Source organism: Narcine bancroftii, chromosome 7 (genome assembly GCF_036971445.1).
Source record: "Narcine bancroftii isolate sNarBan1 chromosome 7, sNarBan1.hap1, whole genome shotgun sequence".
Classification (NCBI taxonomy): Eukaryota; Metazoa; Chordata; class Chondrichthyes; order Torpediniformes; family Narcinidae; genus Narcine; species Narcine bancroftii.
This window is the reverse complement of record NC_091475.1, coordinates 183,134,013-183,156,289: the sequence shown is the minus strand read 5'-3', so window position 1 is coordinate 183,156,289 and position 22,277 is coordinate 183,134,013. Positions and strand designations below refer to the sequence as shown.

General features: G+C 38.9%; 1 protein-coding gene across 2 annotated transcripts in view; it reads left to right on the top strand.

The window, feature by feature from the left end:
- LOC138739480 (probable tRNA methyltransferase 9B) overlaps positions 1-22,277 on the top strand; it is a 78,020-nt gene that overhangs the window by 50,796 nt on the left and 4,947 nt on the right. For both annotated transcript variants that reach the window (XM_069891646.1, XM_069891647.1), the window contains one exon: positions 7,294-8,339. In XM_069891646.1, coding sequence (XP_069747747.1) covers positions 7,294-8,339 — 1,046 coding nt within the window. The remainder of the gene's footprint in view (positions 1-7,293; positions 8,340-22,277) is intronic.

The following is a 22,277-nucleotide window of genomic DNA, read 5'->3' as shown; positions in this document are numbered from 1 at the left end:
TGCACGGTTTGAGGCGAGATCAGCCCACTGGCGGTGGTCAGTGGGGCAGGCACCAAGAGATTTCTTTAGTCAGTCCTTGTACCTTTTCTTTGGTGCACCTCTGTCACGGTGGCCAGTGGAGAGCTCGCCATATAACACAATCTTGGGAAGGCAATGGTCCTCCATTCTGGAGACGTGACCCACCCAGCGCAGCTGGATCTTCAGCAGCGTGGACTCGATGCTGTCGACCTCTGCCATCTCAAGTACTTCGACGTTAGGGATGAAAGCTCTCCAGTGAATGTTGAGGATGGAGCGGAGACAACGCTGGTGGAAGCGTTCTAGGAGCCGTAGGTGATGCCACTGTATATTAACTTTTGATCCAAGGTATATGGGGAAGTTTGGTAGGACTTAACAGTCAATTGAGAGGAATCAGGTATATGAGAATAGTGTGAGGGGAGTGAAGATAAAGTTATGAAAATGTTTCCTATGAAAGGAGACCTGGTACCTCTACAAATACAGTGCTCTTCATAATGTTTGGGCCAAAGACCATTTTTCCCCTCTATTTGCTCCTTTGCTCATCAGTTTAAAATTTGTAATTAAACAATTCACACGTAATAAAAGTGCACATTCCATATTTTATTCAAGGTTATTTGTATACATTCTGGTTTGACCATGTGGAAATCATAGCACTTTTTATACATAGTCCCCTCATTTCAGGGGACCATAATGTGTGGGACATTTGGCTTCACAGGTGGTTGTGAGGACTCAGGTATGTTTAATTGCTTAATTTGTGCAGATATAAGAGAGCTAGGCTGGCTTCTAAGCTCTTGATCACCTTTGGAGTCTGTAGTTGGCATTTTTCAACCTGAGGACCAGATTTGTGCGAATTAAAGTCAAAAACCAATTATGAGGTTGAAAAACAAAAAATAAAACAGTAAGAGACATCACCCAAACCTTAGGATTTCCAAAATCAACAGTTAGGAACATTATTAAGAAAGAATGTGCTGGTGAGCTTAGTAATCACAAAGGGACTAGTATACCGAGGAAGACTTCCACTGCTGATATGGAGGACTTCCTTGAAGAAAAATCTCCAAATGCCTGTCTGACTGATCAGAAACATGCTTCAGGCAGCAGGTGTGACTGTGTCAATGACAACTCCTCGCAGAAGACTTCATGAACACAAATACAGAGACTACACTGCCAGATGCAAACCATGGTAAAGGTGGTGTGCTTTGGATTTTGGGCTGTTCCTTTACGCCTCCACACTTTACTCTTGCCATCATTCTGATACAGATTAATCTTGCTCTAATCTGTCAACAAAACCTTTTTCCAGAATTCTGCAGGCTCTTTTAAATACTTCCTGGCCAACTGTAATCTGGCCATCCTTTCTGTGGCTAACTAGTGGTTTCCATTTTGCACATGAAGTCTTCCACAGACAGTAGTTATTGACATATCTACTCCTGTCTCCTGAAAAGAGTTTCTGATCTGCTAGACATATTGTGGTGGAACCACTATGTAATTGTTGGCGCTGTCTAATACAAATGTATTGTATGGGCTGGCCTGCCCTGTACCTCTTCCCCTCAGAATTCTCATAAAGGCGGTTACACCCAAACCCCCTCCCTCAGTACCTGCCTTGGAACCGGGCCAGCAGCATGTGAGACGTGCTTGCAATTTATGGGATTAAACTCTATTTAATCACGATTTCTAGTCTGATGTGAATTACTGATAACATATCAATTTAATCACCATACTTTCATGCCCTGAACAAGGCAATACGGGTGGATAAACTGGACATCGACCTTAAAGCTCCGGAGGCCTCCATAAAATTTGACCAGTGGTGGCACTGCCTCAACGCCTTCATAAGACAAAATGATGTGCAGAGCGAAGAAGATAAATGGGACCTGGTCTTCGCATAGGCTGGCCACTGCATTTTTCAAATGATCAGAGACTGCAGTACTTAACTCATCACTATGGAGCTCCTGCAGAAATAGTACCAAACGTCATCTATGCCATTGCAGACAAGCGCCTGGTAAGTCAGTAGATGAGGAGCTGGATTGAGCCTGTGGCTGCAGATAAATTTCTGCTGGTGTCCACTTTGGAGGAGCTGATCTGAAACACGTATATAGCCGGCTTCAGATCAGATCACAACCGCCAGAGACTCCTGGAAAAGAGCAATTGGAGCCTGCAGGAAGTCACGGACCTGACCAAATTGCGTGAAACCGTACAGCAAAATGCGAAGGTCTTCTCCTGTGGCAATGCTGCTGCCAAGTGGAGAACACGGGCGCCACCATCTTGGGACATGGGATCCCAAGTCGCTGCCATCAAGCATCTGAAGTGCAACCTCTGCAGCCACGCAGAGTATCCACGTAGGTGATGCCTGGCCAGAGACGTGACTTGTTCCAGCTGTGGGAAGAAAGGGCACTATGAAAGTGTATGTAGATCCAAACCTTCCTCCAGCAGCGCTGCGTGCTGGTGGCAGCCATCACCATCTTGGACTGCATCACTTCTGGTGCCACTTCCGATTTGGGGTCGGGGGAGAACGGCTCGGTGGGACCATGAGGACAACTGGGACAGCACCGCTTCCGGCATCACTTCTGGAGGTAAGGAATAGCACAGTGTGTGCTCCACGGGGGCTGCCATCTTGGAGGCGCCACTGAACCAGTACAATAGCAGCGAATTAGACAGCGACCAGATTTTGGCCTCAATTATCCAGGACCAGAAGAGCCAGTGTCAACAACCCAGGTCTATGATGGACATTGAGATAAACGGTCGCATTACAATTTATTTGTTTGATACAGGAGCACGAAGAGCTTCATGTACCCAATCACAGTATGGCGCCTCTTTCTCGAGGTGACTCCAGCTAGGTGCAAAGTCTCTTTGGCCTCCAGATCCCACTTGATCAAGATCCACGGCAGCTGCACCATGACATCGACCATGTGTGGCACTGAATACAAAAACTTTAAATTCCTCATTATGCCACAGGTCTCTGCACCGGTCATATTGGGACTGGACTTTCAGTGCCAACTCAAGAGTATTCTAATGGAATATAATGCCCCTCCCTCACCATCCACAATGACTAATTTTTAAATCACTCACCCTCCCCTCTGAACATGGCCGATTGACAACCCATCATCCACCCATTGCACACGACCTGTAGTTTGTCCACCCTCCGGGTCCCACTGCCATCCCTGTTCACGAACCCCACCCCGACTGTAAGCCTGTCACCACCAAAAGCAGGTGATACAGTCCTGGATAGAGCCTTCATTAGAACAGAAATTAAATCAACTCTGGTTGAAGGGATTATAGAACTTAGCACCAGCCCCTGGAGGGCACAAGAGGTAATGGTAAAGAGCAGGGAGAAACATCATCGTAGACAACAGTCAGACCATCAACCAATTCACCCAACTAGATGTCTACCCTCTCCCCTGCATAGCCGACATGGTGAATCAGATCGCCCAGTACCGGGTCTTCTCAAGTCGGAAAACCACCAGCTCCCAATCCACCCAGAAGACAGTCCGCAAACAGCCGCCAATGGGGTTTCCACCTTCCAGAGGGAGATGGACTGGATGGTGACGGCCACAGGTTAAAGGCCACATTCCCTGATCTGGGCAATGTGACCATCTGCGGCCATGACCAGCAGGACCATGTCGCCAACCTACAAACATTTCTGCAGATGTCCAAAAACTCAATCTCACATATAACCAGAAAAAATGTGTGTTCCGCATTTCATGTCTGGCTATACACTGTTTCGTGGTGAAGAATGGAGTCATTGGGTCTGACCCTGACCGTATGTGTCCACTGCTGGTGCCCCACAGCCCCTGAAACTGGGCCAGCAACATGAGACGTGCATGCAGTTTATGGTGATTAAAGTCTATTTAATCGTGACTTCTCGTCTGACGTGAGTTATTGATAGCATATCACATATGTTTGGGGATTTTTCTTCATTATAATGAAAATTCTGTCCTCAGCAGTGGAGGTCTTCCTTGGAATACCAGTCCCTTTTGAGATTACTGAGCTCACCCATATGCTCTCCTTGATATTTCAAACAACGAATCAAAACTGCCCTCAGTGGTTGACCTGGAAACGTTTTTTTTCCTCAATGCTCTATGCGCTCAATCCAACTCTAGACGACCTGGAAAAGAATTCCTTGCCCAGTACCTCAGGAATCCATTTCTTAAAAAAATTTACCAGATCTGAACCTTCCATATCTTTTGGGAGACCTACTATTTTTACATTATTTCTTCAATCTTGATTCTCTAATGAATCAATCTTCTTCAGTAATTCCTTTTTCTGAATCCCCCAATCCACGAAAGAATCTTTTCTCTATTACCATCTACTTGGTTCTTACATTCAAAAAAACCTTCAATTTTTTTGAAATTATCTTGTACAGTGTCCACTGTTTTTATACATCTACTAACATCACTTTTAACTACAGTCATATCTTTCTTCATAGAGGTCATCTTTTCACACATATTGTTCATTTTAGTTTTCTCTTCCATAAATCCTTGATTTATCTGAGAAGACATCTGCATTGACATGTTTTGATGAGCAATCCCTTCCAATATTGTAAACACAGAATCCAGTCCAGGTTCCATCACTTCCCCTTGAGGCCTACCTTCTCTGGACCCAGTCCCCATATATTCTTCCTGTGTTGATTCCAATAGCTCTGGGCTCTCCTCTTCTGACACAGTGGTTCCTCTTGCAGTGTGGCTGCGGGTCTGGATACCCATCGACAGCGTGCTGACCTCGTCAGTCCGCCGTCTTTCGGGTTCCTCCACAGCCCATATCTTTTCTAATAAGTTTCAAACTTGAGACGCATCGTGCATGCCCGGAAGAGTCACCGACTGCGCAGGTGCATCCTCTGACGCTACACTGCATGTCCCTAGACCACCAGGCACTACTGCAGGCTCGCGCATCTGTCCCCGCTCGGCTGATCCGCCCGGGCTCATGGGGGCGCGAGTCAGGGCCGACCAAGCTCATCACAGAACCGGCGCCATCTTGCTGACGTGCGATCGGTGCTGGTGTAATACTCAGCCGAGCAAGGGTCCTTTGAGGCATGGGAACTCCAGTTGACGACTCCGTGGCTTCAACTTGGTAGGTAGGCCTCAATTCTTCAACACTTTTATAGGGTAATTTCTTTTGTAACTGAGTTTTTGATTTCTTCACGTTTGTAGACATTTCAATCCTCCACTATTCCAAGGTCTGTGAATACTATTTTTAACAACTTTTACAGATTTTAAAATCGGGTATTTATAAGTCTAACTGGGGAAAGGTGGAACTGCACGGCTTCCCTCTACGCCATCTTACCATGCTCCCCCCCCACCCCCCCCCCCCCCAGTTGCTCTTCTTAAGGATGTTCCAAACTTTTGATTTTGGTATCCTGATGTTTAATTCTTGTTTTTCAGCCTCGTAATTGGCTTCTTTGACTTTTATTGGAACAACTCTAATCCTCATGTTTCAAAATGGCAACCACAGACTCCAAAGGTGATTAAAAGCCTAGTTCTCTTATACTGTCACCTATGAAGCAAGCGCAAGTGTCCTGAACATTATGATGTCCTGAAATGGAGGGGACTCTGTATGAAAAATGTTGTAATTTCAACACCAAAATGTGCACTTTAATTACATGTGAATTGTTTGATGACAAATTTAAAACAGTGGAGCACAAGAGCAAATGAAGGGGAAAAAGGGTCTTTGTCCCAAGCATTATGGAGGGCACAGTATCTACAACTCGATCCAATAAAAGTGGCAAAAACAGGACAAAAAGTAGATTGGAGGAGAACAATTCAAGGTCTCAGGTTGAGGAGAAAAGCAGTGAAGTAAAAAAATTGTCAAAAGTCTGCATAGACCGTGGATATGTTTATAACCATATAACCGTTTACGGTACGGAAACAGGCCATGTTGGCCCTTCGAGTCCACACCATCTGCCATCTTTCAGCCCACTCTTCCAAACAAACCAAATCCTTCTGTAATCCAAGAAAACCTACCTCACTATCCACCACTCCCCCTATTTTTGTATCATCCACACATTTGCTTACCCAGTTAACCACACCCTCCTCTAAATCATTAATATAAATGATAAACAACAAGGGACCCAGCACTGATCCCTGAGGCATCCTGCTTGTCACAGGCTTCCAACCTGACAGACAGTTGTCCACCATGACTCTCTGCTGTCTTTCTTCCAGCCACCTCTGAACCCATGTCACAATCGCTCTACTAATTCCTAGTGACTGAACCTTCCTTATTAACCTTCCATGCGGAACCTTATCAAAAGCCTTACTAAAATCCAAATAGATCACATCAACCACTCTACCTTCATCCACTTTTTTTGTCACTTCCTCAAAAAACTCAAGGTTTGTCAAACATGACTTTCCTTTTACAAACCCATGCTGGGTGCCTCTAATCAATCCCTGCCTATCCAGATATGCATATATACTACCTCGAAAAATACCCTCCATTACCTTCCCCACCATCAAACTTACTGGCTGATAATTACTTGGCCTACACCCAATGCCTTTTTTAAACAACAGAGCTACATTTGCAACTCTCCAATCCCGTGGTACCACCCCCTCCTCCAGTGATCTTTGAAAAATCACTGTCAGTGCCCCCGCTATTTGTTCCCTGACCTCCCTTAAAGTCCTGGGGAAAATCCCATCAGGACCAGGAGACATCCACCTTAATTGACCCTAGAAACTCCAAAACCCTCACTTTACTAATCCATATCCTCTCCATAACTAAGCCATTTGCCTCTCTTATCTCATATAGGCCATGTCCCTTTCTCTTGTGAATACGGATGAGAAAAAATTGTTCAATATTTCTCCCTTTTCATACGGTTCCTGACATAGTTCACCGGTCCCATTATCCAGTGGACCTATTCTATCCTTAACCCTCCTTTTACTCTTCACATATCTGTAAAAACCCTTAGGATTCACCTTCGCCTTATTGGTTATGGACTCCTCATATCTTCTTTTTCCCTTTCTAATTTCCCTCTTAAGGTTCTTCCTGCAATCTAAGTAATGACCATACATCTCCTCAATCCCTTGTTTGGGTTTTGTATTCACACATTTCTATCAATCAATGTTATTGTAGTGGGGTTTTCTTGCAGTCAGGTTACCCACTTTTCATGCTTTGGAGAATTACTTTGTTATTAGTAAGATATTAAATGCTAATTCATTACTGACCAAAGGAAAATATAATAATGTTGATTAGCAAAAATCATAAGGGCTGGTTTAAGCCAACTGCCTTTCAGGTTTTATGTCAAATGTAAGATTTTTAAACAAACAGAAAATATGTATAATGGTTTTTTTTTTGCCTTAGTGATACATCATTTTTCTACAAAAGAACGTCGCATTCAAGCAATAAAGGAAATGGCAAGGATTTTGAAAGTAAACGGAAAAATTATGATTTATGTTTGGGCTATGGAGCAAAAGAGACGGAAGTTTGAAAAGCAAGATATTTTTATTCCATGGAACTCTGCATCTTCACCTGCACAATCTTCAGAGAGCAAAACAATGAATGATGCTAAATCATTCCAGCATCAGAATAATGGCATTTATAAAGCCAAATCTTTTATTTGTAACCATAAAAATAATATGCATGAAAACCGTGTCAAAACAAATCATCCTTCCATTTTGAGATGGGGGAATATGTTATTGGTTGAACAATGTTTCAAGTTCTGGTTGTTTTCTCAGACACTTAATTCCTTGCTTAAATTTAGTGGCAATAATAAAACAAAAACCCCCAAAGAACTGAAGCTATATCAGGATTATTCTACTACATTTAAAACAAATGGTATAATTAAATCCTTTGTACAAAGCAAAAGTGACAAAATGACCAAGTTTGTTTCTAATGATTTATCTTATGGACGAAATTGTAAAGATGTTCTTGGTATCCTTTCAAAATCTCAAGTATTTAGCCATCACAACAGTTCAGAACCTGACTCGCATTTCTTTGAATCTCCATGTGCAGAATCGTTTGGAATCAGAGATTCTTCTGGTCTACTTTGTCACTGCACTGAAGTTTCTTTACCTGATCTTGCTTCACAGTCTCTATTCCAGAATGAGTTCCACAATTGTCCCAGGAAAAATAAGTTGGCAATCTGCTCTACCTGTGAGGAAAACGAACATTGCATGGATCCACAGATAGAGAGAAGTTTGATCACTGACTCCGATAGCTGGCCTTTGGAACCACAGCTATTGTCGAATGACAATAAGCATCACATAAATTTCAATACTGCTTGTCTCAGATACTATCATGTTTTTAAACAAGGCGAGCTCATTGAACTCGTAGAAAAGTATACCGAAGACCTCAAAGTAATTCAAACATATTATGATCATGCTAACTGGTGTGTGATTGCAGAAAAGGTAGGAATTTGCCAAACTTAAGATTACACAATAACATATCCTAAAAGTAAGAAATAATCATTTTTTTAATTGTGCATATTGTTTTCATATGGTTTTATTTAAATTGTGTCATTTTAATTTTGGGAGTCGGTGATAATACAGTACTTGAACAATATAATGCGCACTGCTAGATATTACAATGGATAAGATTAATATTTTAACTGTACTTTGTTCTTTGATTCTTGTCAAAATTAACAATATACAACATAACATGTTAGTGTTTAGATAAATTGAAAATTTCTGTGTGAATAGAACATAATATGTTAGTGTTTAATTGAAAATTTATCTGTGTAAATAGAACATAATATGTTAGTATTTAATTGAAAACTTATTTGTGTGTGTAGAATGATGCGGGAAAGATTTAAAATCTTTTTGGCTAAATGTTAAATATTTTTCCATCCATACCAGTAACTATTCCCCTTTTCCAATCTTGCTCAGTTTCCATCTGATTAATCAATATTTGACATTCAAAGCTGCATTTTGTTTGCCGTGGATTTGACAATTAACTCATTTATTAAATTGATTCACTTTTTTTAACAATATGGCATGGTGGAGGACCCTTCTTACTCATGAAACCCATGCCGTTCCATTGGATCCAATTAAGAAATCAACATTTTGGAGTGTGAGGGGAAAGTGGAGCACCTGAAGAAAGCCTACACAAGTGATGAGAGAACTTACGAACTCCTTACCTTACAGATAGCGCTGGATTTGAATTACTGTTCTGTCACAGTAATACGTTGCACTAACCACTGAGCTAAAGTTGCTTTTCTGTATTCCTATGTGGAATCAATTTCAGTTATGAGTCACACTTTCTGGTTGGTTAAATTCTCTTTCTTGAATCAATTATAATCAATTATAAATTCAAAATTAAGAAGCATGGAATAGATGGTCAGAATCTTTTTCTCATAGGAGGGATATCAAAACCAAAAAATAGTTTAAGATGATAGGTAGTTGTTTTATAAGAAAAAAAATCTTTTTACATAGTGATTTATATCTAGTACCTGTACTCACTGCTTGAAGAAGTGGTGGAAACAAATACAATTTCTACATTTAAGAGACATTTAGTTAGGCACTTAAATAGGAAAGGGATTGCAAAATGCAGACCTAATGCTGGCAAATAGGATTAGTGTGGATGACCAAAAAGATATGGCATGTTGGGCTTAAGGACCTGTTGCTGTGTAGTGCCACTGATTTTTATGACCTCCGTGACCCTTGTAACAAATAACCAAGTTTGAACTAAGCCCTGCCTCCTGATGACCCTGAACTTGATTAGATCCTAAAGTTAAATACCAGCTAAGTATTGCTCAACTGACATTGAGATTTTGCATTTAACAGCAAAACATTAACTCCACTGTTGATGTTGAAAAAAATAGTCTGCTTTTGCCTTTCCTGGAGCCTTTGTTTTGGTTATCAATTCTAATGCAGCATCTATTTTAAATTCTTTATTTTTAAATTTAGACATACAGCATGGTAACAGGCTGTTTCAGCCCAGGAGTCCGTGCCGCTCAATTTACACCCAATTAACCTACACTCCTAGTAAGTTTTGAATAATGGGAGGAAATCAGAGGCCCCCCCCCCCCAGGAAAACCCACGCAGACACATACAAACACAGACAGCACAGGATTTGAACCCCAGTCCTAATTGCTGGCGCTGTAAAGGCATTGTGGTAATTGCCACCCCAACTTTACCGTGTCATCAAACAGGCTACATAAGGAAATATGTTCAAGAATTCTCTTAGATGGCAAACTAGGGAGTAATGGTGCCATTTTTAACCATAATTCTGAATATTTTACAGTGCACAAGAAAAATGTTTGAATTAGCAATAATTTTAATAAATATTTGATATTTGTTCCTATCGTAAAAAGACTACATTTAATTTTAAATGTTTGTGTAAAAAATATTTCTTATAGCCCCAAATACTATAATTATGTCATATACCAATAAAAAGTTATTGTTCCTCATTGGGGGGTGGAGGGAGTGAAACATACTTTAAAGAAATGTACACTGGTTAACAGTTTTTACATACTGGAGGTTCTCATTAAATTAGGGTGCAAAACTGTGTACAGAGCAAGGAAATAGTGACAGGAGTTTCTAGATTCCAGCTTGAATTGTACACCTTGAAGTTCATATCAATTTCATGACATGAATATGGTAAACACAATCTTTGCCACCATTCTAACAACTAAGAATGTCAAGAAATTTTTGATTGCATCATTAAATAAGAAGAGTGGCAATATTTTAGCCAATTTAAAATTTAAAGGCAATGCTTTTATAATCACTAAAGATGTAATTAAATTTTTTTGTGTTCAAAATCCTCTGAAGGTTTCCCTGCTCTGCACCAAATTCTTGTAACATTCAATAAATTTTAGATGTTTGATATGTTCCATTTTTAACATTTTGTGCACCTGACTTCCTTTGCTCCAATGTCTATTTAAATAATAATTTTTTTTAGATATCCATGATACTCAAACATTTCACAAAAATAGTTTTGACTGCCAGCAGAGCTTGGCGCTGTGTCTTAGATAAATGTGAAAGATTTATTTCAGCAATGTTGTAGTTGGTACCTTTTGCTCCCTGGAATAATGGCCCCGCAATGTACAAAGAATTGCTAGGCAATGACAGATCTGAAAAAGCTACAAAAGAAGTCATTGGTGAGTGCAGGCAGGTTGGCAGTAAATTCGGACTCATTAATTTCTGTGTTAAAACAATAAAGCAGGCCTGAGTAATTCATTATGGAAAAGTAAACAATTAAGTGAACCTGCTTTAATGAATGCAAGAGAACATGTATTGAATGGTTTCCATTTATTTACCTGTAAAATTGATGTCATAAAATTGAAATTCATTAAAGTACTGTAGGTTGTTAATGACTGAATATTGAAATCAACTTGTGCATGTGGGTGAATCTTGGTTCAAATTTGAAGGTTCGTCCCTTACAAGGCTGCATTCTTAGCATTTAAGAATCATATTTGCCCACTTTATAGGCTTAAAATTAATATAACTGAAATATAATGGTGTTATTTCATTAATGTTGGCATTCCAAATCTTTGCATTGACCCCTCAAGATTGATGAATGTAAAATTATAATTCTGTTGCTGTGGACATCCAACTGAATGGAGGTATAGGCTAATTTTCCATAAAACCTGACAATTTGCAGTGCAAGAAAAACCACCTAACACTATTTATGTTATTGAGTTATTGTTCCTCATTGTTTTCTGTGGTGGTGCGGGAAAATTATTCTAAGGAGCTCCCATAATGTTTCTGTTACTTTGCTGTTTATGTATGAGGCCTTCAGCTGAAAAGCACTATACGGGAGCGTGATCTACCGCAGTAGGGTCCTTTCCAAAGCTTCTCGGTGGTGAGGGGTCTTTCACTCTGGTGCCTGGCACCAATCCACTGCTTCCTAGAAATTTGCAGCCCTTCACATGTGGATGCCACCATCTTGGACCCAGTCAGATTTCTGCAGTTCTTTGTTGTAAAAACTGAGCTGGCTCCATTCTACAGGAAATTTAAAGCTAAATTTGGCTTTCGGACAGGATGGATTGGCAGGCAGACCCTGTGGAGGAATACTGAAAAAAGTGTCTCCATTCTTCCCAGGTCTGTACCAGCAACAGTACTCATTGCAGAGCTACAGCAGAGACACCATCTTAAAGAGACTGCAGATGGTAAATCTGGAGCAGAAAACAACCTGAGGAAAGAACTCAATGGTTTGTTTGAACAGTCTCTCTCTCTCTCTCTTTCTCCTCCCTCCCCTTCACCCATTGAGTTCCTCCAGCAGTCTTTTTTCTTGCACACTCATCTCAGGAATGATTTAAATATATCTTTTCTGCACCTTTTCTAATGCTTTTAAATGCTTCTAAATCATCTAATGTATGGAGTTTGGAATTAGAATATTCCAGGAGACCTCTTTTGTATCCTGTGACTAGATGGGTTTAATAAGATAACAATGGTCTTGTTTGTTTATTATTCCGAAAACAAGCAAGAAATTAAGAGAATGTATCTGTACTGCCATCTACTGTTTTGTCATTCAGAAGACTGACAAGAAACTCTTATTCTTAAAACCAAAAAAAGTAAAATGATTGAATTTGAAATCTATATTTCTCATCCTCTGTAAAAGAAAATCCATCAGAATATTAACATTCCTATCTTCCACCAAGTCGAAGATATATCCATGAAATCCTATTCTGTCAAGCAGTTTTCTGTTTATCACCTTTTATCTATTCAAAATGAGCTCTAATAATTGCTGGCTTGATTTTCACCAAACTTTTAAAGTTATAATTTTTGAGGAGCCACCAGTGGAAGATGTTGGTTGGAAAAGTTAAATGATTTTTAAGTGTCAATGAAAATGCACAAAAATTGTGAAAACGGGCATTATCTCTGCAGCAGCCATGTTGTTACATCACTATACAGTGGCTGACATTACAAATGCCGAGAATAGTCATGTACACATCAGTTGTCCAAAATGAACTCGCTCAATCCAAATGTAAGTGGATTTAAAATTTGAATCTGGTATTGCACTCAAAAAGCTGGCATCTTCGATGCAAATTAATCATGTAACTGAAATTTTTTAAATCCATGGGATAAAAAGTGCAATTTAATGGTCTTTGAAGCATTTTGTTGTGGCTGTATTAAATGCTTTTAAAATTGGTTATGCTCCAAGATGAATCATCACCAATGGAATTTTCTGGAAATATGCCACAGAAAAGGTCTTTTAGCTCAGTTCGGTCCCCATTCTTCTGAACCAGTGGTTCTCAACCTTTTTCCACTCACATATCACTGTAAGTAATCCCTATGCCATAGGTGCTCTGTGATTAGTAAGGGATTGCTTAAGGTGGTATTTGAGTAGGAAGGGAAGGTTGAGAACCACTGCCCTAGACCCAATTGTTATTGGAGTATTTTGCTTGAGAAAAATAGTTTTGTAGCGGCCCATGGGCTGACACAGGAAATGGCTGTCGAACGCAGCGATCGAGCCAGCAGCACACTGGATGAGAGACCTGCTCCCATAGGCTGCAGTAATAGCAGCCTAATCAACCAATCGCCATCAGCGGATTGCAGGGAGTCCAATCAGGGCCTGTGGATCCGAGGTGTCCAATCGGCAGCCAGCTCTGCTCAAGCCATGCCTCGGTGGTGACATTACTAACTGCCTATAAAAAGCAGAGCTGCATCTCAAAAAACTCAGTGTCAACTACACTCCCTTCGTATGAGAGTCTTTTTTCTTGTTATAACCTCGAGCGATAATCGTAGCAACCAGCTACAGTGGTGATCCTGATTGGTCCAAACTGCTTTGGACCCAACTATGGAAGATCAACCTACAATCAACACAGTATCGTTGAAGCTGCTGGGTTTACGGATGTTGCAATCACGGGTGTGATTCTACCAGGCCAAGGTGCAGTTTGCCATTCGCCAGATTTGCACCAACAATGTGCTACTACCATATAATCAGCACCTTTGATCAGGAAACTGCAGCCTGCATCATAAATTTCCTCCAGTAGCCCCCGGATCGAGGAAAGTATGTGGACATCAAGGAGCTATTAACCCACACTTTCACGCTCTTGAAGTGCAAGCATGTGGCCTGACTGCTGCAAATACAAGGGTCTGAAAATTAAACATATATTTAAATTCAACAGATAATTTTTCAAATATTTTGAGTGAACTTTAAATTTCTTCAGGAACTGGCAGTGAGACCACCATCTATTAATAAAACAGTTTTGTTTATGTTGTGAGACACATGTTTAGAGAAATGTTCTATTTTCATATAATAAAACAAATTCCCTTTAGTCTACTGTGAAGCAGACAAAGATTTGCCATCAGCACCAATTGCCTGCTGTGCCTTACAGTGAAAGAAAGAAGCAAAAGAGAACTCCCCCTGGAGTCATTGAATGCCTGTGGATTCACCTCCAGTGCTCCTGCAAGTTCTGCAGCCACACAGCCTTCAATCCAAACCATTGGCATCCTGAGCTCCAGATTCAAACCTCTGACAGGATCAGGACGTCTTCCGAGTTCTGCTTTCTGGTACCCCTTCAGCAGTCTTGAGTCAATCTCCAGCAGTCTGCAGCCTGGTGCAAGTCCCTTGACTGCAGTCATTAGCGGCCCACAGCTTGCATGGGGTCCTCGCCTCGAGTTGGCTGCCACCTGTGTGTTCTTCAGCCTCAGAGGCCCTCAGTGATCTGCTGCATGGTCACCATCCTATGGGTCCTCTGCTTCTTCTCAAATGGGGGCTGATTTTCCCCATTTTCTGGTGCCCCAGTGTCTGCAACCTCTTGTGGCCACTGTCATCTCATAGAAATATGATGAGAGTGTGGGATAAAATTAATAATTGAGATTAATGTAGAAGCATAAATGTTCATTATGGACTAGGTGAAACATTGGATTTGTTTTTCATGCTGATTGTCATTCATGTTTATTGTTGCATGAGGTACAGTGAGAAGATTTTGTATGCTACATAGCTAGTCTATCCATACACAAGAACAGATTGGTACAGAGAATTGAGTTATCATGAGATATTTACTTTTTTTTTAAACTTTATTTAAGATTTTATAACATGAATAACATATAGGATTACATTAAAAAAAATTAAGAATAAAATAATAAAATTACAATACAGTATCAGTAATCTAAATAAACTATACCCTCCCCAATAATTATTACACATTAATAACCCAACTCAAATTTACCCCCCAAAATAAAGAGTGAAGAATTAATAAAGTTAATAATATATGTGAGAAAAAAAACCCACTTACAAAAAAACAAAAACATAACCGATTAAAATACTAACAAAAAGAGAAGTAATTAATACTAAGATATCAGACTTAAAAAACATTTAAATCAAACTTAAATGCATATATTTAACAGAGTTAAGATGAAACATATATTTAACTTAAACTTAATATAAAAAATTAGTAAAGTTAGTAACATTGTCTATCAAAAATTCTTAAACAATAATCAATTCTTTTAAAAAAATTGTAGCATGAGAAAAAAAAGAGGAAAAAAAACTTTCTCTATAGAGATAAACCTTCACCAAATATCAACTAACTTCACATATATCATCATATTAGTCACATAAACCACCATCTTAAAACAAAATTCAAACCTCATTAAGCATTCTACAATTCAATTTTAGTACTCTTCCACCATTTTTCCCTTTTACTCTTGAATAATTATCCAATAAAAGCTCCAGTACCACATTTAAATATCCCCAATCATTACGTTAAAATTCAGATATCCAAATAATAAGTAAATAATATTTACTTGAACTGAACAACATTATTTTACTCATGCCACAAATACAAACTTCCAGAGGAACTCACTGGGTCGAGCAGTATCAGCGGAAGAAAAAAAATGTCATTGTTTTGGGCCAAAGTTCTTCATCTATATGATGACCACAGGGCAGGGGGAGGTAGTAGGAGAATGGAGAGTCAGGGAAGAATAAGGGATGACACTCAAATGTCAAGAAAAGGATTGCCTCGATGGATAATTTTCCGTCCACCTCTTCTATCTTATTCACTCCTCTTAATTAGTAATTTTTAATAATAATGAGTAATGAAATGGTAGGTGTTTCTTTTTTTTCCTTTTGGGTGGGAAGGGAGTTAGGGAGAAAAATATAAAAATATTATTTTGTATCATTGTCTACGGAGATTTGATTAATGTTTTATTATTTTTTTCCTATAATGATGCAAAAATTAAGTAATTTTTAAAAAAGTGAATTACCTGGAGCCAGGCAAAGGGAGAGAGAGGTAAGAGAAGAAATATGGTCATATTGAGGTTGAGCCATCCATAGAGTGGAGACAATGGAAAGTGGAGAAAGTGATATATTAGACCTATTAGGGGAGAGGTGAAGGACCAGATGGAACTGAAAATGGTGTTGGAGGGACTCTGTCTAAAATGGGGGTGGTGGAAGATGGAATGAGAAATGGAGGTGCATGAGAATGGGTGGGCATTTGGGGAAAGGGACCAAAAAATGAGGAGGGGAAAAAGGTGGAGTCGGGTGTATAGAAGTGGCTGGGAAAGAGAGAGCATGTTACTTGAAATTTGAATTCATCATTACTATCATTGGGCTGTAGATAGTCCATGTGGAACATTGGATGTTGTTCCTTCAGTTTACATTGGGCCTCACCCTGGCAGTGGAGAAAGCCAAGGATGGACAGTTTGGTACCAGAGCAGAAATGAAGCGGCACACAATTTGAAGCTTGGGGTGGCCATTGCAGATGGAGCAGATACTCTGGGACATTGTCTGCATTTGATCTCACTGAAGTAGAGGAGTCCAGATGGGAGACTCCTGTGTATCTCCTGTTACACTGATGTGAGATTAATTCTGATGGTAGCAAGAAGGAAACTGTCCCTGAATCTGGTGGTGCATAATTTCATACTCTTGATCTTCTCAATTGGAGAAGGGTAAAGAGTGTGTAGTTGAGGTAGGATACCAAATAAGCATGTTAATTGGTTTTCTGAGGCATCAGGAGGTGTAGATGGAATAATGGAAGGAAGGAAGGTTGTGTGATTGTCTAAACTGCATTCACAATTCTCTGCAGTTTCTTGCAGTCTCAGACAGAGTAACTTCCATACCATGAACTAATGAATCCTGACAGATACACAAGAAGGCAGGTGGTGCATCTGGAGACATTGTTGAGGAATGCCAGGGACATGCCAAATTTCCTCAGGCTCCTGCATACAGCAATCATAGTGTGTCAACATAATCTTGTACATCTCTGTGATATCTTTCCTCATTTAGCAACAAGAAAAATAACTCCAATTTAAACGCATCTTAAATCCCTCATCCCTGGAACCATTCTGGTACAAGCTCTCTGAACTCTTAAGATTTTCTCAGCTTGGAACCAAACTGTATACAATAGTTTTTTTTTTGCCTAATTGCTCTGCTTTTGTAATCAATATTACTCATTATGAAGCCCAAGATTCCATGTGCTTTGCTATCTAATCTCTGAACATGATGGAAGTTTATTGTCATATACAAAAGTACAATGCACATATAGTGAAAGGATATACAAGATATACCAAGTACAATAGTATAAATTAAAATTACAATATCCCAAGACAGAAAAAAAATAAATGTAAAAGGATAATACAAAAGGATGTTTACATATTCACAGGTGCAGTTAGTGCAAGAAAATAAAGTGACATTTCACTAGAACAGACAGATCTTTTGGTGAGGATAGGACAAGTTCAAGCCTGATAGTTATCGGGGAAAAAATGTTCTTGATCCTAAACTTTCTGAAGGTAGCAGCAAAAAGAGATTGTGACCAGGTTGATGGCATCTCTAATAATGTTGTTGCCTTCTTGTGGTAGCACCTATGTCTTCAATGGATTAGTCAATGTCCATGATAAACTTGCAGTCATCATCAGCCCAGTTATTGAATAGAAAGCTTCCTATTTAGGTCAAATGATCACTAAATTTATTCTTCAACCAATTTAATTCACTGTAGCTGATATAAAGAAAACAGTTGAACGTAATGGATCAAAAGTCCATAGGACTAGTAAATATCTAAAGTACAATACTGAAGATAAACTTCAAAGTTCATTGCTGTTAGAGTATGGGAGTTTATTAAAACTAATAGCATAAATTGTTATGACAGTAAAAGAGTAATATACTTAAAAGGACAGATAAATATTCATAGTTGCAGACAGGTAGTGCAAGAAACACGATACTTCAATACTGCAGACAGATATTTTGGTGGTCACATATAGTATATGCTTGGGGTAGTATTTGGAGATTCAAGACTCTGATAGCTTATGGAAAAACTGTTCTTGAACCTAAAGATGCAGGACTTCAGGCTTTTGTATCTTCTGCCTGAAGGGAGCAGCAGGAAGACATTGAGACTAAAGTAACTTAACAATGATAGCCACATTCTTGAGGCAGTGCCACACGAAGTCTTCAATGTATGGGAGGTTGGTGCTCATTGAGGGAGTTGGCTAGGTTTGCCTTTTTTGCAGCCTTGTACATTCATGTAAATTTCTATACTAGGCCATGATGCAATCACTCAGTACAATCTCCATGGTATGTGTCAAAGTTCTATGGAGTATTTGAACAGACTTCTCAGAAAGTAGAGGCTCCTTCAACTTTCAGGACACGTTATTTACATTTGTTTCTCAGAAGAAAAAGCACCACATATAGTTCAAAGTCTTCAGATATTAAATACAAGTTAAATAGCATTATAATTTCAAATGAATTGAATGAAACTGCATTTTCTATTCTCTAGTAACATTATAGCTCTTAAGATTTAGATAAAATGAAATGGATTGGTAAGGTTATTTTAAGTACTAAGTAATCAGACTGGAGTAGATGTTGTCAAGTTTAAAAACTTGTTTTTGATTCTTAGTTAATTTTGTGTTTGTCTCTTTAAGACTGTTGTTTTTAGTGTTACCATAGTGACTATGATGCAATGTGTTGTAATATCTGTGCAGACTAAGCATCACATCCTTCAATAAACTATGAAGGGGTGTGAGCTCAATAATTTTCTTTCAGTTAGTCTTAGTTCTTCTAGTATATCTCTTTAATATAGTTATATTTTTAAATACAGTATATGCTTTGTTTATTCATCGTTATGAAAATCTTAATGTGAATTTATGAAAATTTTTTATCCATTTTATCAACGAATTCAAGCTCCATCTACAAAGTTTGATTTATTGGATTAATAAGATAGTAATTTGGAATATTGTAGCCCATATTTCCTTGAAGATGATACGTTTTGAAATTAGGAAATACTAAAACCTGGAAAGTGTCATCTACATTTTGATTCAAATAAAATTTCTAATTCTAAACTTTGTTTGGAAGAGAGGCTTGTAAAATTTGTCTAAAAGGATTACAATTTAATTTAAAGCCAGACATCTATGCTGTAATAATAGACTATTCCAGAAGTCTTTGGGAACATGTCTGTGAAATGCGCAGTTTGAAATTGAGCCAAGGTCTAGCCAGACACCTGTGACCTTAAAAATGATAAGCCACTGCTAGCAGCCAGAATTAGCAGGAAGCCCAGAAAATGTTAAACAACCACAGATAAGAAAGTTTGTGTGCATATCCACAGATTCAAGACAATTCAGCCAGCAGCTCTCTTAAAGGGACCATGTAAGATACAAATTTATTTATAGTTCCCAGGAGAAGCAAAGTTGCAGTGTGAAGAACCCAAGATGCTCAAGAAGTCTCATCGGGCTAATGACTTTGAGCAAACTGCTCCTCTCAAAGAATTGTTTAGTTGTGAGATGAGCCAGCAAGACAGATCAACAACATTTGGCAGGAGGTTGGAGCCAGCCACCATAGAACCAGCAGCCTCAACTACCAAACAAGAAGAAGACTCTGATAAGGCACTGCAGACCTCATTAGTTGACTTAAAGGTTAGTGGAACTGGAACAGATGAATGTACGTTGCAAAGTCCAACTAGTGCTGCACCAAGCGAAATGCTGAAGATAGAGACTCAATCAGTGTCTGAAAGTTCAGATGTGAATCCTGATGATAGGATTTCCAAGGTTATGAGTGCAGGAAGATCTTCAAAAGGTATCTAGAAGAAGTACAGCTTTGCATGCTTTAAGCATATCAGCTATGCATGTGAAGGCACAAGCAGTCTTGGCTACTATCTGTGCACAACAACTGTAGTCAAAGAAAAGATATGCTTTAGAAGATATGGAAGCTGAAATGAAGATTCAGCAACTAAAGTTACAAATGGCTAGTGAAGAACAAAATAGATTATTGAATAGAGAAAAGACTAGAGCTTGAGGAACAACATGGTATGAATATGGTCAAAGCATTAGCTCAGGGTTCTGCAAGATTTATCACTCAAAGTGAAATACCCAAAAGGGCTAGCACCTAACATTCCAGCAGATCAATGGGTACCACAGCCACAGGAAATGAGTCTACTCAAGGAGCCATGGGTGTCATTGCTAGTGCTCAAATGACAATAAAAGCGCTACCAACATTCAATCACTTCAGAGCGCACAATATATGAATCTTCCTAAAAGGAGAGTATTTTTAAAAAGTTCAACCAAGCAAGTTGATCATACTCAACCATTGACGTCTCTTCATGTTGAAGAACCAGAAGCAAGACAAGGATCTCCACCAATGCCATCACTTACATACCAAGGATCCCCATTAATGCATCACTGACAACAAGGTCCTACAACTATGGCACCAGTTCAAGATCCATTTTCTCCATTCACATCAAGACAACTAGTCACAAGCCATGGTGGACAAGACAATATATCACTCACAACAAAACAAAATTTCTGCTATGTTAGCGCAGCAACAAGGTTCATGTGGTTTACCCAAGAAGGAAAATTCCAATTTTTAAATAGAGATCCATTACAATATGTGATATTCAGGAAATCCTTTGAACATCACGTTAAAAATACTAAAAATGCTAAAGATCGTCTTTATTACCTGGAACAATATACTGGGGGACAGGTGAAGGAGTTAGTTAAAATTGCCAATATATGAATCCAGAACAAGGTTTTAAAAGGGCAAAAGAATTATTGCTTCATCATTATGGAGATTAACATAAAAGTGCAAGGGCCCATATAAACAAGTTTCTTTCTTGGTCAGCAATAAAATCAAGGACACAAAGGCTTTGCAACCATATGCACTCTTTCTAAGAGGATGTAATAATGCAATGGGAAGTAGTGTACATTTACAAGATTGGATTTGCTTGCTAATTTGTCAATTATTGTAAACAAATTGCCTTACAAGCTGAAGGACTTACGGAGAACCAAAGTTGCAGAGCTAAAGATGCTTCCCAGAAGGGATGCCACCTTTGAGGGTGTTGTACAATTCTTGGAGTGGCATGTATGTTTACACCAAACCAGGATTTGGATATATTAAGGATACTTTAATAGTTCCTAAAGATGTCAAAAGGTCTAAATTATCGTCTCAACAAAAAAAAAGGAAGCACAGAGTACCTTTGTTACTGCTGTGTCAGATACAAGCACAGGAAAGAACAGGGAAGATCCGACTGTTCAGGAAAGCTGTTTGTATTGCAAAGATAAGCATGGAGATTGGAGAAAAAAATCGTATGACAAGAAATTCACCTTTTTAAAGAAGAATGGAATATGTTTTGGTTGCTTGTGTAAAGGACACGTCAGCAAAACTTGTAATAAGCAACTCAGTCATGATAAATGCAATCTAAAACATCCCAAGTTACTGCATACTCAAAGTAAAGATGAGAAGTAAGTCAAACGATCTGAATCCAAGACTAACGTGACAGTCAGAGAGGATGCTTCAACTTCAGTTCAGACAAACTGTCTTACTGGGGCCGGTGACAAAGCTCTCTCAATAGTTTCTGTGCAGGTTAAAGCTCAAAAAGCTAAATCTTTGTATCACCATTATAATTATGTAATTTTTTTTGTTTCATAATCTTGGTGGGTTATTTTAAAATTATCTTAATTATTTTCTCCCTCATTCATTTCATAAGCTCATTAGACATCAGCTAGCTAATATTAGAAATCTTTCATGTTGGCTACAAATTGGATTTAGAAATAAGAAATATGCACTATGTTAACTGATGAGAAAGTGATGGAAATTGAGTAAAGGCTCAAGGAAGCCTGATGAACATTAAATAAATAAGTAATGATATTTTGGAAGGTTCTGCCAGCAATAGAACATTTGTAATTAATAATACATCAAGATTGATGAAGTACACAAATGAGAACTGTTGGAGCAAGCTTGTGGGAATGTACACAAGATCAAAGCAAATTATTTTAATAACAGCATCCATAAATCAATATTCATACCAAGAATGTCTAATTAAACAATATTTCAAAGTTATTGCTGTGGGGTGAACTTAATTTCCAAAATGAATTTTGAGAATAGCAGGCGTCCAAAAGCTCGTTTCAGGGCAATTACAAAATTATTTAAAAATATTCAGAAAAAAAGTAAAGAGGCCTTGGTTACTGTTGTTTTTATTT